Below are 16,375 nucleotides of genomic sequence, written 5' to 3' on the forward strand. Positions count from 1 at the left end.
ATATTTTTAAATAATTTATTTTGCTCCTCATAATATTCAGGTTCATGGTATTCGCATCTGATATATAATGAGTCTCCTCCAGTTTTGCTCTGCATGCACCATGTCTAATGGGAAGCAGGACACACCCTTATGGGAAGGTGAGCACATATTGCAAGCTCCTGTTACCTGCTGCCTGCAGCAACACATCTCAAGTTTGGTATCACTCTTCAAAATGACCACCGTAATTAGGGTACAAAACCAGGAGACTGGGAGCAGCACACATACAACACAAGGTATCCCTTTGAACATTTCTATATCTTAAACATAATCTTAAAACTATTCAAATTGACTGTTAATATGTTTTATATATATATATATATATATATATATATATATATATATATATATATATATATATATATATATATATATATATATATATACATACATACTGTAACTGTGATGATAAAAAATTAAGTATATGTATATATTGTATGATAACAACGCTCCATGGCAGCAGTTTTACCCTTGTTTCAGTTTTTTTTTTATGACAAGTTCATAAGCAGAGTGAAACATGGTTAAGCATGAACGTTAACACGTGGTAAGTCAGTAGGAGTGTCTCAGTGGTATTTGATATGTTTACCTGACATTCAGTCTACAGTTAAAAAGAAATGTAATACCCCACTGATTAAACAATATCAGGGCATCATCATAATGTCTGGTTTGCATGTATTATACCTTCACAGGTAAGATTTCAAAAGGCTTCTTTAATAATGTTAGAATGTTGTACATTAAATTTTGTGACACAAAAAGGAGGTGCAGAAAGGTAAGGTTGAGTAAGGAATGAAGGCTGATCTGACTAACTGCAATATGAAAATGTAATTTTGAAAATTGATACTTTTATTTCCATAATTTCAAAAATGAGACTGAAGGGGAAAAGTAGTAAGTAACATGATTGTAAAATGTTACAAGATAGTAGATATAGCAGACAAATAAATATTATGGTTTGGTTCAATATTAATGCAGCTGAGGTGATATCTAACAGTTCTTAAGGAATGTGGTATTTGTGCCTCATGTTTTTAAAAACACTAACTGAACAACAAAGTGTACCATATTCAAGGATAATTCATGTTGGCTCCATGTCTTTCAGATGATAAACCTCCCTCACTGGGATGCTTTGGCTGGTTCATTATCTTTATCGCCATCATTATCACCATAGGGTTGCTTCCTGTTACCATGTTTATGTGCATCAAGGTAGATTTTCCATAGACAATAAATGTATTGTTCAATACAAAAAAAATATCATCTATGTAAATGATGACTGTATGTACAATGTACTCCACTGGCTCACTCTTAGATTGTGAAGGAGTATGAAAGGGCTGTGATCTTTCGATTAGGTCGTATTGTGGACAAGAAACCAAAAGGACCTGGTATGACAAAGTTTATCATTTATATGATATGTTTATATTTAGTATGTTTACATATACATATTCAGTATGTTTATATATACATACTCATCCATACATACAATATCTCACAAAAGTGAGTAGACCCCTCACATTTTCAGCTACCATACTGGTATATCGTCTCAAGGGACAATACTGTAGAAATGAAACTTGGATATATTTTAGAGTAGTCAGTGTGCTGCTTGTATAGCAGTATAGATTAACTTTCCTCTTAAATAACTTAACATACAGCCATAATTGTCAATATAGCTGGCAACAAAAGTGAGTACACCCAAAGTGTCAATATTTTGTGTGAGCACAATTGTTATCCAGCACTGCCTTAATCCTCATGGGCATGGAATTCACCAGAGCTACACAAGTTGTTGCTGGGATCCTCTTCCACTCCTCCATAGTGACATCACAGAGCTACTGGATGTTAGACACATGGTGCTTCTCCACCTTCCACTCAATAGGGTTCAGGTCTGGAGATCTAATTGACCACGCCATCACCTTTATCTTCAACTTCCTCAGCAAGGCAGTTGTCATCTTGGCAGTGTGTTTGGGGTCTTAACCATGTTGGAAAACTGCAATTCTACCCAGTTTCTGAAGGGAGGGCATCATGTTCTGCTTCAGAATGTCACAGTACATGTTGGAATCTATGTTTCCCTCAATGAAGCGCAGCTCACCAGCACCAACCGCACGCAGCCCTAGACCATGATGCTACCAACACCATGTTTGACTGTAGGCAAGACAAAATTTTCTTGGTACTCCTTACCAGGGTGTCGCCACAAATGCTGGACACCATCTGAGCCAAATGAGATTATATGCTCTTCAGACCAAAGGAAATGGTTCCAGTAATTCTTGCTCTTGGACAGGATGTCTTCAGTAAACTGTTTGTGGGCTTTCTTGTGAGCTAGCTTCAGAAGAGGCTTCCTTCTGGGATGACAGACGTGCAAACTGACTTGCTGCAGTGTGTGGCCTATGGCAGAGCACAGGCAAGCTAACCTTCCACTTCTGCAACCTTTAAAGTCATGCTGGAAGCAATCGTGCGTCTGTTTTTTTTAAGCCAGCTTCTGCACCTGATGCATAAGATGAGGACTCGACTTCTTTGATCAACCCTTGCAAGGTCAGTTCCAAGTGGAACCCATCTAACTCAGTTTCAGGGTAGAGAGCAACAATTCTAATTCTAAATCCCCCAGAGATTCCTTAGCCATGAGGTGCCATGTTGAGCATTCAGTGGTCCATGTGAGAAAATTGTGCTCAAAGCACTAAATATTAACTACTCTAAAACAAGATACACAAATTTGTATGGTTCTGTCAAGCAAACAAAAACATAAAGATGATGAATAGGACATGCGGCTTTGTTGTCACTTAGGGTGTACTCACTTTTGTTGCCAGCTATCTTGACAACAATGGCTGTATGTTAAGTTATTTTCAGAGGATATTAAATCTATACTGCTACAAAAGCAGCACATTGACTACTCTAAAATACAACCATGTTTATTTCTAAAGTATTGTCCCTTGAGAAGATATACTAAAATGGTTGCTGAAATGTGAGATATTGTATGTATAAACAGTATAAATTTGTTATAATTTAATGTTATTAATAAAGAGCATTCCTTGATTTAATTTATATAAATATATAACTGTCTACATTTGTATATTATTTATACATATTATAGGAATTTTCTTTGTGCTGCCATGTACTGATACATTCAGGAAGGTGGACTTGAGAACGGTGACATTTGATATTCCTGCTCAAGAGGTACGCATTATTATATTATTAATTATGTAATGTACATAATATTATAGGATTTTTAAAAGCTTTCATTATATAGCTTTCACTTTCATTTGTTTAAAAAGTGGTTTTACCATTTTTAACTGCAACTTAAAATGTTTATATATATATATATATATATATATATATATATATATATATATATATATATAATGAATATTTTAATTATTTAAAATTTCATCTAATATTTACATTTTATTTCAGCATTAATGAAAAAAAAGTAAAAAAAAAAAAAAAAAACTTTTTCATAGTTTTAGTCAACAGGTTTAGTTACAGAGAACATTATTACTGAATTAGAGCCCTTATGACAATACAAAGTTTGCCAAATTAAACAGGCATACCAATAGAATCTGAAATAATCTGAAGATCTGAATCTGAAGATTTGGCAAGCTAAACCTAAATGTATAATGTGAAGTTTTGGATCATTATATGAAAAGATGAGTATCTACATGTTTTTATGTGAGAACAGTTTCTGACAAAGGACTCTGTGACCGTAAGTGTGGATGGTGTGGTGTACTTTCGTGTCTTTGACCCGATCTGTTCCGTGGCCAACGTGTCGAATGCAGACCATGCAACACGGCTGTTGGCACAGACCACCCTGCGAAATGTTCTGGGCACAAAGAGCCTGTCAGAGCTGCTGTCTGACAGAGAGGGCATCTCATACAACATGCAGGTATATGAACTCTCAGAGCAGCAGTACAGGGGCACCGTTACTGTGGGGAGCTTAGGACAATTTCAGTGGCCCTGACCAGAAAGGGTGCCCAATGGGGGAATAAATAAATAAATAAATATTAATGTAACAGTATGAAAATAACTGAAGTAATACAAGAAAAAAAATATGTATTCCAAAAACACATTTACATTTAAAAAACTTTATTTATTTTTATTTTTTTTGTTAATTTATTATTTTATATAATTATTATTTTTATATTTTCATTTTTTTTATTTGATATTTGCTTATTAATACATTTATTTATTTGTTTGTTTGTTTATTTATTTGGATGTTTTTAATTTCTGCAAGTTTGGCCCTCCATAGATGTAGCTGCTTTCCAATACAATGACCACATCTGTTAACTTCCAAAGGGACAAAAAGACGCTAAACATATCACAAAGTAGTCAATCAGATTTATGAAGCTAAACCCAGAGATCTACCCACAAGAAAGGTATATCATATTCCTAGATCCTGACAGCTTTTTATCATCTTGATGACAGACGGCCTTGGATGAGGCCACTAGCGTGTGGGGCATTAAAGTGGAGCGAGTGGAGATAAAGGATGTTAAACTGCCCATCCAGCTTCAGAGAGCCATGGCAGCAGAAGCTGAAGCTGCTCGAGAAGCACGTGCAAAGGTGAGACCACCACAACAAACTCTCTTGCAGCCATTCATGTACAAATATTTAATTATGAAAGTCAATACTGCCCAAATAATGGACCCAACATTGCATTTAGGGTGCATAAATAACACGGGCACAAAATAGTACACTCAAATTGAATATTTAGTTTCAACAACGCCAGTGTATTCAGAAGACCTCTGTTGTTGCAGTGTATTGTCTAAGCAAATAAATATAATATACACTGAACACAATGGCAACTGATCCTTATATGTATCTGATTTTAACTGTAACTGTAAAAACTGTAGAACGATCTTTTTTTTTCTGGATTCATGTGGAAAATAAAGTTTATCAGTGTCTATAAACCAAAATCTAATCAACTACCGTTGAGTGATACAATAAGCACATTTGCAACCCTTTTACCCATTATGACATAGGTTTTAATCATTGCATTATTATTGTTATTATTATATACATTGTTGTCATACCCCCTTATAAACTGGGATATTTTTATATGGGAATTTTATATTAAAAATGTTACACTTGTCCCTTAAGTAATCTGTTTCATCTGGATTGAGAATTCTTCACAAAAAAAAAAATTACTCTACGGGCCTTCTAGAATTATTTGGTGAAAATCAGTGATTACAGCCCTACGGTTTAATATTGAGTCAAATACAGAGGAATACATTATGCAGAAGAAAATAAATATCAGGCACAACATATGACAAAAGCGACTCAAGTGTATTATTATATCTCTGTTTAGGTGATTGCAGCTGAGGGTGAGATGAATGCCTCGCGGGCACTGAAGGAAGCGTCTCTGGTGATCTCTGAGTCACCGTCAGCTCTGCAGCTGCGATACCTCCAGACTCTAAACGCCATAGCAGCAGAAAGAAACTCCACCATTATCTTCCCCGTGCCTATTGATCTCATTCAGCATTTCACATCAAAAAAGAATGAATGATTTCCAGATTTCCATGATTCTAGTATTTTCAAAAAGCTATAATGTGATGTTTTTTTTCTTCCTTTTTCTGTGAAACCGAATTCAGTGAGAAATAATGCTGCCTTTGAAGGAATAATTCACCCAAAAATGAAAATATGCTGAAAATTATCTTGTCCTCAGGCCATCCAAGATGAGTTAGCATCCTCCGTTGTGAGTGGGCGCCATCAGAATGAGTCAAAACAGTTGATAACAACATCACATTAACAGTTTAGTTAATAAAGGGTGACCGACATCACAATAATCAACAGCAATCCACACAACTCCGGTCCATCAATTAACATCCAAGGTGTTAATCCAAGGTTTTTTAACTTCAAATGACTTCAGATGATTAGTTCATACTAATATAATAATATATAATCAATAATAATACATCAGTTAATATTGTTTTTCTAGACTCTTGAAAACGGTCTTCCCCCGAAAGTTGTACTTCTTTTTAAATGAGTTGAAAGTCAGCTAAGAAACAAAAGTATGTCTTTTAATATTTAAACCTAAAGTGCAATAAAGTGCAACATAATCATCCAAAAGAGTTTTTGAATGCATCACAACAGTGATTAGATACACTAACAAGGTTTGAACGAAACAAATTATATCACAGCTTTAAGACATGCGTTTCCATTAAAGTGTTGTAACATAAAGCATATATAAAGCTCATACAAGCTGTACAACACAAATTATGAGAAGAGAGAGAAAAACAAAAAACAAACAAAAAAAAACAATCAGAGCATTTCATTAACACAATCCATGTTACAGGCCATCGTGAAACTTGCTAATTAGCCCCTTATTAGCAAAGGCAATTTGCAAAGATTTGTAAAAAAAAAAAAAAAAAAAAAAAAAACTTTTTACTCAAATCTTCTGTAAGTGAGGCTTAATCATGAATGATTCACGCAAACATAGACAAATCCATGTAGATCAGGGGCGCATTCCCTTCAAAAACAAACATAATCCACTGCGTCTTCAGTGGCTCAGATGTTGGGAATAAATGATGACTGCTTTGTTCATTATTACACCCAACAACAAAACACCTTAATCACTTAGGAGCCATTCTTGTCTACTACTGCTCAGGGATCAAAACAATGGTGGACTGATGACAGCTCACTCACTAAGGTAAGGCGGTAGTGTAAATCAGCTATCGTAGGAGGGGCTTGTCTGTGTGACGTCACACAGAAAAGAAGCTGAGGACAGGGAAAGGGGTAAAGATTTGATTTGAGAAAGGGTTAAAGATTTTAGTATGTGCTGGAAGGGGTAAAGATTGAGTAGATTTTTATAATAATAGGGTGGTTGTTTACACACACACTGCCAACACACATTTATGTTCCAACTACTTGTAAAAATGCATGTCGTATCCGATGACCCCTTTAAAGAATGGAAGAAGCATTCAGAAACTCCATAATCATGTCCATGGGACACACATAGGAAAAAATAAATTAAAAAGTGTGTTTCACAATCTGATCGATTGAAGATTTCATTTCATTTATATTTCAAAATCAGAGATAATCCAAGCAGAGACCCAAGGAACTGTAACGGTAGATATGTTCTTAGCAGACAGGTAGTTGATTTTCATATTTCATTATTTCATTCAGAGCTTTCGATTTAATTGCTATATGAGTAAAATACATTTAAACACAAGTGTGATATTACATTGATGCCAACCTTCAAATGTATAGTTTACATTCTGTACTGTTGACACAACATTAAGATGTCTTACAATGTATAGAGTCTAATTGTTAATTACATTTGTAATGTACCTTCCTAACCTGAGCTAGTTCTCTGACTGAGATGGGAGGTGGTGCAGGAGAATGAGCAGGAATAAATAAACAAAATTCACCAGTACAATGGTATAAAATAAGCCATCATCTTAGTTCAAGTGTTTCTAAACGGCAGTGGCTATTTGCACTTTCTGTGTTTGTACAAATGTTAAGGCTGAAGAATCTTAACTAATGATTTTAGGTTCCTATAAAAAACAAACAAACAAACAAAAAACAATCATGGTAATGTATGCTAATAAAAAAAAAATTTATCACTAACAGCTGCATTACTAAGTACACTTGGACAAAAAATAAAACATGTATTGTGAAGTGAAGTGAAGTGACATTCAGCCAAGTATGGTGACCCATACTCAGAATTTGTGCTCTGCATTAACCCATCCGAAATGCACACACACAGAGCAGTGTACACACACACACACACTGTGAGCACACACCCGGAGCAGTGGGCAGCCATTTATGCTGCGGCGCCCGGGGAGCAATTGGGGTTTCGATGCCTTGCTCAAGGGCACCTAAGTCGTGGTATTGAAGGTGGAGAGAGAACTGTTCATGCACTACCCCCACCCACAATTCCGTCCGGCCCGAGACTAGATCTCACAACCCTTCGATTGGGAGTCCAACCCTCTAACCATTAGGCCACGACTTCCCTAAAAAAGGGAAGTTACTTATTGTCCCCATCGGGACAATAAGTAACAAAACATTCATAAACACGATGACTTCCTAACTCATTTCTAAAGTTCTCAAAGACTGAATCCAGACTTTTACCACAGTGTCAGCAAGAATACAAGTACATATACACTTTGATACACTTAATACACAGGACAGTTGTTGTAGGCCATTCAGGGAAGAAAAACGCAGGTGTACATTAAATGATTTATGGTTATTATTCACGACTAAACAACTTCCTGTCCTGAGACCATGGCTTTGACGCAGTAAACCCTGCATGTATTGCAATAAATGATAAGTCTCTGTAGTAGCCTGCATTTTCATTTCAAGAACTGAGGTACTCATGATAACCTGCATGTTGCTAAATTAACATGCTAATGTAATGTTTTGTATTACTTTCTCAAAAACCTTTGGGTTAAATATGATGCAGGACATTCTCTATGAAATGGGACAAAAGCCCTCATAGTGTCCACATGAATGCAGTTTAAGCACATTATCTGAGTCAGAGTAACCGGAAAACTTATGATACATACTCTGCAGAGAAGAGGGACATAAACAGCCATGACTGATAACTTGTTTGTCAAATTCACAGGCAGTTCTTTACGGCTTAATGCATTTTCTGTAAACATGAACAGTTGAGATGAAGGCATGAGGATTGTTTACCCTTACAAAAAAAGAGATGAAGGTAAAGACAGCAGGTTGTTAACACAATTTCACTGTCAGTCCATGCTATTATTAGCATCCTTGTATGTAGGTCACAAAACGTGAAGGAACCACCTTAAAAAGTACTGTACATCTTTAACTCACATTTGTGTCAACATTTAAGACCCTAGACTAAATAACTATTAGTTGACATTATGTTTTGACAAAGTATTTACCTCATCTGAATGGAAGCTGTCCATCCTAAACTAGCCTGTAAAGATCTTTCTGTGTTTTCCTGTTCGGTGAGTGAGGTAATGCCTGGGGTTGCACAGAAGGTTGCTGGTGGAAGTTTTTCCTTCTTAAGGCAAATTCCTAGTAAAATTTATGTCCAGATCAGTCTTTGGAAAGCTTGAGACCATAGGCAAAGGTTGAAGAACAAAAGCTGTAAAGCCCAAGAGCCAAATCATGGCCTGTGACATCATGCACAACATTGGGACGGACACATACAGTCTTAAAGTAGAATAATGCTCCTTTTCAGTTCTCTCTAGTGCAGGATGATGTAAAAATTTAACAATTTAAACTTATGTATTTTAAACTTATTTCAAAATTATGTAATTTTCCCAGTATTTCTCACTGAAGCTCCAAACTCATTTGACTGACTTTCCTCTGTGGAACACAAATGAGGAAATGTTGAAGTATTTGCTGGTTTATATTTTCCATGTAATTACATCTAATGAAGATTGATGCTTTCAAACCACCACAAAAGTGTAATAAGTGATCTATGAAACTCATGTGCTACATTGTAAGTCAAAAGACTATAAGAAGTGATCAGAATCTCATTTGTTGTTATACACTACGTGTCTATCTCCTTGGTTTTTGGATTGTTAACGAGAAAAGCAGTTATGTCCAATTCATTAACTAATTCAAGAGCTATTTATTGCCTAAAAGCACATTAACTTTTTAATCTTTTGCTCAGACCGTTAGTTCAACAATAAGTGCTTATAAAGTATATATATAACGCATGACATCCCTAATCCTACCCAATACCCTAAACTTAACAATTACCTTATAAACTATTAATAAGCAGCAAATAAGGAGTTAATTGAGGCAAAGTCATAGTTAATGGTTAGTGAGAATTGGACCCTAAAATAAAGTGTGACCCTAACTTCTGCTAATTAATCAGTTGAAGATCAAAATAATTTAAGATTATTGGTTTAAATAACAAACATGTCATCTGAAGACTACAGTGTATGTATGTGTGTGTGTGAGTGTGTGTGTGTGTCTGTAAACATATACATATATAATAAGAATAAAAGATGGAATGTACTGCATGTTAGCTTGTTTAGTTTTTTCTCAAGAGCATGAGCTATCATGCAATAATAATAATAATAATTAATCACATTTACATTTGTCTGACGCTTTTATCCAAAGCGATTTACAATTGCTATATATGTCAGAGGTCGCACGCCTCTGGAGCAACTAGGGGTTAAGTGTCTTGCTCAGGGACACATTGGTGTCTCACAATGAATTCGAACCCGGGTCTCTCACACCAAGGGCATGTGTCTAATCCACTGCGCCAACACCACCCATAATCACAATCCTAATCAAGGGTTGAAGGCTGTAGTTCCAATCAAACAACTTTAAGATGTGGTTTGCAAACATTTGTAAGAACTGCAGTTTCAAATACAAATGGTGAATCATTGAACTATGTGGATAAAGATGGAATTTTCAACCATAATTGGCTTAGAATGCTGATTGATTCTTGAACCTGACTGATTCTTCATGAATGAGACTGACTTAGTTCTCGAGATAAACTGACTGATTCAACTATCCAGTCACACTATAGGCGGAGTATTACAATGAACTATTTAAAACTTAAAAGCTTCTGTCGCAATTCTTTGTAATTGCGTGAAAAAGCAATCATAAATTAATAATTTCTCAATTTATGCTCCACATAAGTCAGTCATGCAGGTTCAGTAAATTATGATAGAATGTTACATTTTTGGGTGAACTATTTATATAATTACGTATATCCAACTCAAATCCTGACCACTGTATCAACTAACTAATACAGTCACATTGACATTTGGCATGAAACTGAAAAACCTATGACCATATCTCTGATATCAGAGGTGTGAGAGCACCCTCTGTTCCACCCAATCAGAATCCACGATGAGAAACATGAGAAAAAATAGGGTGTGAGAGACACTCATCTAGGGAAAGGCTGTTGTCGGGAGGGTGAAGCTGGACTAGAGGCTGATCTATGAAGGGGCGACTGGGTGGGAGACATTCGAGGACTCAACTCGCCCGTTTGAAGACGCCACATCAGCTCTTCATTGGTGCGACTCAGCCGTTTCTTCTCGTTGCTCTCTTTCTCAACATACACCTGGAGGTTGGCATTTTCCTCTGATAGTTGCCTAGTAGAATAGAGGAAACAACGACTGAGCATTCTTTTGTAGCTTTAAAGGGGTCATACACTCTTAAAACTAAAGGTTTTATAAGGCAGTTTTCACAGCGATGCCAAATAACCTTCAAGTAAACAGTTCTTCAAAGAACATTTAGTGTGGAGAACATTTTAATAATCTAAACTTTATTCCACTATAAAGAACCTTTTGTGGAAAGGAAAGGTTCTATGAATGTTAAAAGTTCTTCCTGGAACCATAAGTGTAAATAAATACTACACTCTTAAAAATGGGTTATCAAAATCCTGCCAAACTGATGTGTCTTTAATGTTATAAAACTACAAATGTTTTATAAAGACCTGGACATGGCAAGGTTGCGGTCAATCCTGTCCTTCAGGTCTTCATTTTGCTGCTGTAACACCTGAATACGCTCCTCCAACATAACATTCTTTTGGGCCTGTGTAAAAACATTACAGACACACTAAAATAACTGAAAAACTCAACATAATTCTAATTTCAAAGGTGCCTAAAATTGTGATTTATATTGCACGCAAGTTGACTGGTGGCCAAAAATTGTGTCTTTGTAACTCTTTGTTGTTACTGGATACTTTTTATGGTTGACAAATACAACTGCAGTCTGCATATGGGACATTTTTAATTTCCAATGGCACAAGTAACTGAAAAACTTTTTTTTGATAATACATTCAAACACAGGTGCCAAAGTCCTACATATACTTCAAGTTCAATCAAAGAATGAACTCGTTTGATGTCATGTTAAACAAAATCAGGCCAAAATGAAGCTCAAAACAGTTTCTGGTAAAGATTGCTCGTGCTGGTAAACACCTTCAAGTTTGAACTACTGTTGGTCCATGACAATTATGTAATAGATACGCTTGGCTGTGGGGTTTCTGCCTTTCTGAGTAAACCTTTAAAGAGCTCATGAAATCTGTGCCATGTAGACAAATTCCCTTTTGAGACAGGGAGTCTGAGTGAGACAGATGGTAGGAGTGGTCTTTTATTTTATTTTTGAAAATAAGTTTTAGTTACACCATGAACCACGCTTGGCTATGTGCTGTTTGGCAGGGGGAGGGATATTGTCATTCTAGAGCATTTGACTTGTCAAAAATCTGTGTACCTGAGCACCTTTAGTCATAAAAAAATTTGGCCCACACATACATTTTAAGTAAGGAATAATTGATGATGGGCCGTTGAATTTTAAGAAAATAATGAACACCCGAGGTGGTGATGCATTGGTGGTTTACCTCAGGCATGCTTAATTTCTAATAAAGGAGTCAATTATTTCACTTTTGTGAATTTTCACAATTATTTTTTGTCCTTAAAAAGCTCATGCGTAGGATAAATTTCTTGGTCATCTCATCCACCACTTCCGTTGCTAATTCCAAAATGAGATTTTAGACCTAGTTACGGAGGTTTGAGCCATTGATAGTGTAGCATTTGGACCAATCAGATCAGACAATTTTTCATTAGGTTAAACAAATCAATTATTCCTTAGATTAACAAATAGTCACAGACCCCTCACCCAATAAACCTGGAACTGTGTTCCAGGATGTCTGCGAACAACACCAGGCCCCTGGTTACGATGGCAACCACTACCCCTCAGTCAAGTCAGATAAACTTTTACTACCTAAAAGTATGTAGAGACATATAATGCCCATGAATTGTTTACTGTTTTATGCATGCTTATGATAGAACCACTCATTCATGTTACGTACCTATATGTAATCTTAACATGTTTAGTATCTATGAATTCGTCTTCTGATGATCTAAACGAGATTGTATATCATATGTTGGTACATAGGCAATATATTAGTGTTCTAAGAATCTTTAGTAATTTTTTGTAAAATTACCATGCTCTCAGACAAAGGGCCCTAAAACTCTCAAGTATTTCCATCCTCCCACTTGGAATTTCAGCCTTTCTCATTGGTCAAGCCCATCCTGAGAGGCATGAATCTTCTCAGACCTTAAAGGCCCACATCAGTGACCTGCCTTCAGTCAGTGGTTCTCTTAGATTCTGAGAAAATGGGGATGCTGAGCTAGTTTTCTAAGAGCACCCTAAGTTCCTGCCAGGACTCAGCCTTGACATTCCATTCACCAAAGATCCTAGGATCTCAGTTGATGTTTCTCTTAGCTCTTTTTCACTTTCCACTGGGAAGAAACTCCCAATAAACATCGAATCAGAACATCTTTGGATTCATCACTCTTCAAACTCGGAAGAAAGTTATCACAAGTCCAAAACCTTGAAACCATCAAGACTTTCTTCCAAGACTGCATCCGGACACTCGTTAACGACCAAGGCAATGCAAGTATCGTACATTTAACTAAATGAAACAGAGGTTTAGTATAAGCTATGGACCCCGTTATAAACGGCAATTATGGTTTTACCCAGGTGGATAACTGACTCTTTCCATTAATGCATTCTCTCATTTCTCTAAAGGCTTTATGGTAATTTAATTCTGCTAATATTACTACTGGAAGCTCACAGATAATTTTAAATAATCATAACTGTAATTATTTATATACATTTCCCTTTTGAGCTAATTTACTACAATAGTAATGCAGGTATGAGAGAGAGATGAAAAGTGTGTGAATTACCGGAGTCTGTGCATCTCTCAACCATGTTTAGCAGCAACGTCTCTACTAATAGCGAAACTGTAAGCTCATCTCATTCAAAAATGCCATTAGTACCTCGCTTTTGAGAAAAAACACATTTTAAGTTGATAATTTATTTTTCTGATAAAATTGTTAGAGCAGCGGTGACACCACATTTCTGTGTGTGTGCATGTTTCCGTGTGAATGTATGTCATACTGTATGTGTGCATGTTTGAGTGGGAGAGAACAGGACAAATAAAACATAATTTTGTGATAAAAACATGGAAATAATTTGTCTTTTTATCTTCTTGTTGTTTGCACGGTCAGTGCCATCGTGGGTTTTGTTATTTTGCTACTGTAGACTGTACAGACTTTTGGAGTAACAAATCATTTGGCAAAGGGATATCAACATGGAACTACTTCAGCTGTGCATTTCCCTGAAAATAATTGCACATCTCACAATGTTCGTTAACCAAACAGAACGCTTCAACAGCTCGAAGTATAAATGTGTATATCTGATAAAGTGAATTTTGTTTATGAGTACAGGAACGGAATCTTCATCGCATCTTTAATATTTAAAGCTATCTTTAACATTTTATTTATGTCTCTCAATTTTATTTACCATTTTTTCCAGCTCTGAAATTTTTAGCTCCTGTTGATGAATCTGCTGATTCTTCATCTCCAGAACCTCTTTAAGACTCTTCAGGTCCTCCTCAATATGCTGATACGGAGCAAGAGCATCCTGTACACACGCAAACAAAAAAACGATGCAAACTACTACATATATACATCCTATATATACAACTATCCATATAATTAACTGAATATACATTTGATTATAATTAAAACTAAAACTAAAATGAACTACAAAGCAGTAAACAAGTGTCCAGCATGTTTCTGTATTGTTTAAAAGCATACCAGGATGTCCAGGGTATACAGTACAGAGCTGGTTATTCACCCACCATCACTCCAGATACGTATAAATCTCTTTCTTTTGTGGACACAGATAATACAATGATTTTTCTTTTAATACCACTGGCCATACACACACTCACAAAATAATATCAAGAAGAGTACCACTATTTGCTCATCCGTGCTTCTGCGCAGTGCTTCTTCAAAGCGTTTGGCCCGGTCTCGTAGAGCACGGTTCTGAAATGTCAAGGTGTCCACCTGATCCTAAACACAGCAGAAACAGAACAGAAACACACACCCTTACACATGCCATTATACATAAAAGGGTCAAAACAATGTACAATGCATGATGGCATTAAAAGTGAGGACACACAGTACCTGCAGTGAGAGCCTGAGATTCTCAAATTCCTCTTCCATTGACTTCTTTTGCTGCTCATGTGCCGTCTTCAGGTCTAAAAACAAATAACCAGTTCATGTTAGTACCGCACTGATGAAAATTTGTGCTGTCAAACAATTAATCAAATACAAAATAAAAGTTAGTTTTTGTTTACAAAATATGTGTGTGTACTGTGTATATTTATTATTAAATACACAAAATACATACATATATACATATATATATATATATATATATATACACACAGGTGCTGGTCATATAATTAAAATATATAATAATAGAATAGAATATATACTTAGAATATGTAAACAACATTTTAATTCTCTTGGATGTGATTAATCGTGATTAATCGTTTGACAGCACTAAATATAATTAACATTTAACAGACAGGGTTTTTTTTTCAGCTGTCTGTAGTTATGCTGTTAGCAGGGACTTCCACCAGATATCAATAGAGCTCTCATAGTGGTAAATGAGAGCTAAACCTATATGGTATTATATAGCTTTTAGGCTAGGAAGCCCTAATAATGATGTTTAGAGCCTTGTTTCCACAACAGGAACTTTACCCAGGAACTAGGGACTTTGGCCTGGTACTAGGTGGGTTTTCCACCGCAAGAACCGGGAACTAAATAAAGTTCCAGGTAAAGTAATAAAAATGCCCCTCAGAAAGTCCCTGCTGGTGAGGTAGTACTTTTTCAAAGTTCCGGAACTTTCGAAGGTGGGACTTGGGCGCTAAACATCCTGATTGGTTGAGTTCACGCAGCATTGTGATTTCAACCACCATTTATTCAGATCATTGTCAAAATATTACTGTTATTGTGTCATGAAATGTAATTTTAAAAGTATTTCAGGCGAGAATGTAGATGTTTAAAACAGCGCCTATTTAAAAATGTTTCTCGCTGATTTCGAGATGGTCAGCTCCACGCAATCAGCGGGAGCTTAGTTTTCATGTATCCACTGAGAGCAGCCTCACCTCGGCTAAACCATCTGATATGTGCCGCTGGCTCTGATGTCTCTTTTGTGGTACAACATAAAATATAATTTGTTTTGGGTAAATCTAACAGGTAATCTGTATTAAAAAGGTTCTGTATTAAATGTATCTATATGTTCAACTGAAAATAAAAAAGGCAAATTGATATAATATTTCGTTTTATTGTAATGGTGGCATATATATACAATTCCCTGAATACCGTAATTCCTCAAATAAAAACCGGTAGTCAAATAAACACCGGGCCACAAATAAAGGCCGGTTTTAAATAAAGGCCAGGGAAAATTTGTGCAGAAGAGCCAGATAACGAACGTACACGCCCACTGCCGGAGCGTTTCTCGTTCTCGAGTCAAGAACCAGTTGCATCGGTTTTCGGATCACCAGTACACTGAACCGAGAACCGTTTCTGTCAGACGCTTCCGATTCGTGAACCGTGGAGCTGATGAT

General features: G+C 36.1%; 2 protein-coding genes across 2 annotated transcripts in view; one reads left to right on the forward strand and one right to left on the reverse strand.

Annotated features, from left to right (window-relative positions):
• Window positions 1–211: 211 nt before the first annotated feature.
• Window positions 212–5,961, forward strand: stoml3a (stomatin (EPB72)-like 3a). Its single transcript, XM_026263285.1, has 7 exons — window positions 212–272; window positions 1,130–1,233; window positions 1,337–1,409; window positions 3,107–3,189; window positions 3,692–3,895; window positions 4,435–4,569; window positions 5,315–5,961. The coding sequence occupies exons 1-7, from the start codon at window positions 212–214 to the stop codon at window positions 5,510–5,512; spliced, it is 858 nt and encodes a 285-aa protein (XP_026119070.1). The 3' UTR covers window positions 5,513–5,961.
• Window positions 5,962–10,112: 4,151 nt separating this feature from the next.
• LOC113098262 (microtubule-associated tumor suppressor candidate 2 homolog) overlaps window positions 10,113–16,375 on the reverse strand; it is a 38,831-nt gene continuing 32,568 nt past the window's right edge. The window contains exons 9-13 of the mRNA XM_026263279.1: window positions 14,925–14,998; window positions 14,712–14,810; window positions 14,257–14,376; window positions 11,384–11,481; window positions 10,113–11,039 (exon numbers count right to left, since the gene is read on the reverse strand). Of these exons, the coding sequence (XP_026119064.1) occupies window positions 10,832–11,039; window positions 11,384–11,481; window positions 14,257–14,376; window positions 14,712–14,810; window positions 14,925–14,998 (599 nt within the window). The 3' untranslated portion in view covers window positions 10,113–10,831. The remainder of the gene's footprint in view (window positions 11,040–11,383; window positions 11,482–14,256; window positions 14,377–14,711; window positions 14,811–14,924; window positions 14,999–16,375) is intronic.

Source organism: Carassius auratus, unplaced genomic scaffold (genome assembly GCF_003368295.1).
Source record: "Carassius auratus strain Wakin unplaced genomic scaffold, ASM336829v1 scaf_tig00216461, whole genome shotgun sequence".
In the NCBI taxonomy this organism is placed as follows: domain Eukaryota; kingdom Metazoa; phylum Chordata; class Actinopteri; order Cypriniformes; family Cyprinidae; genus Carassius; species Carassius auratus.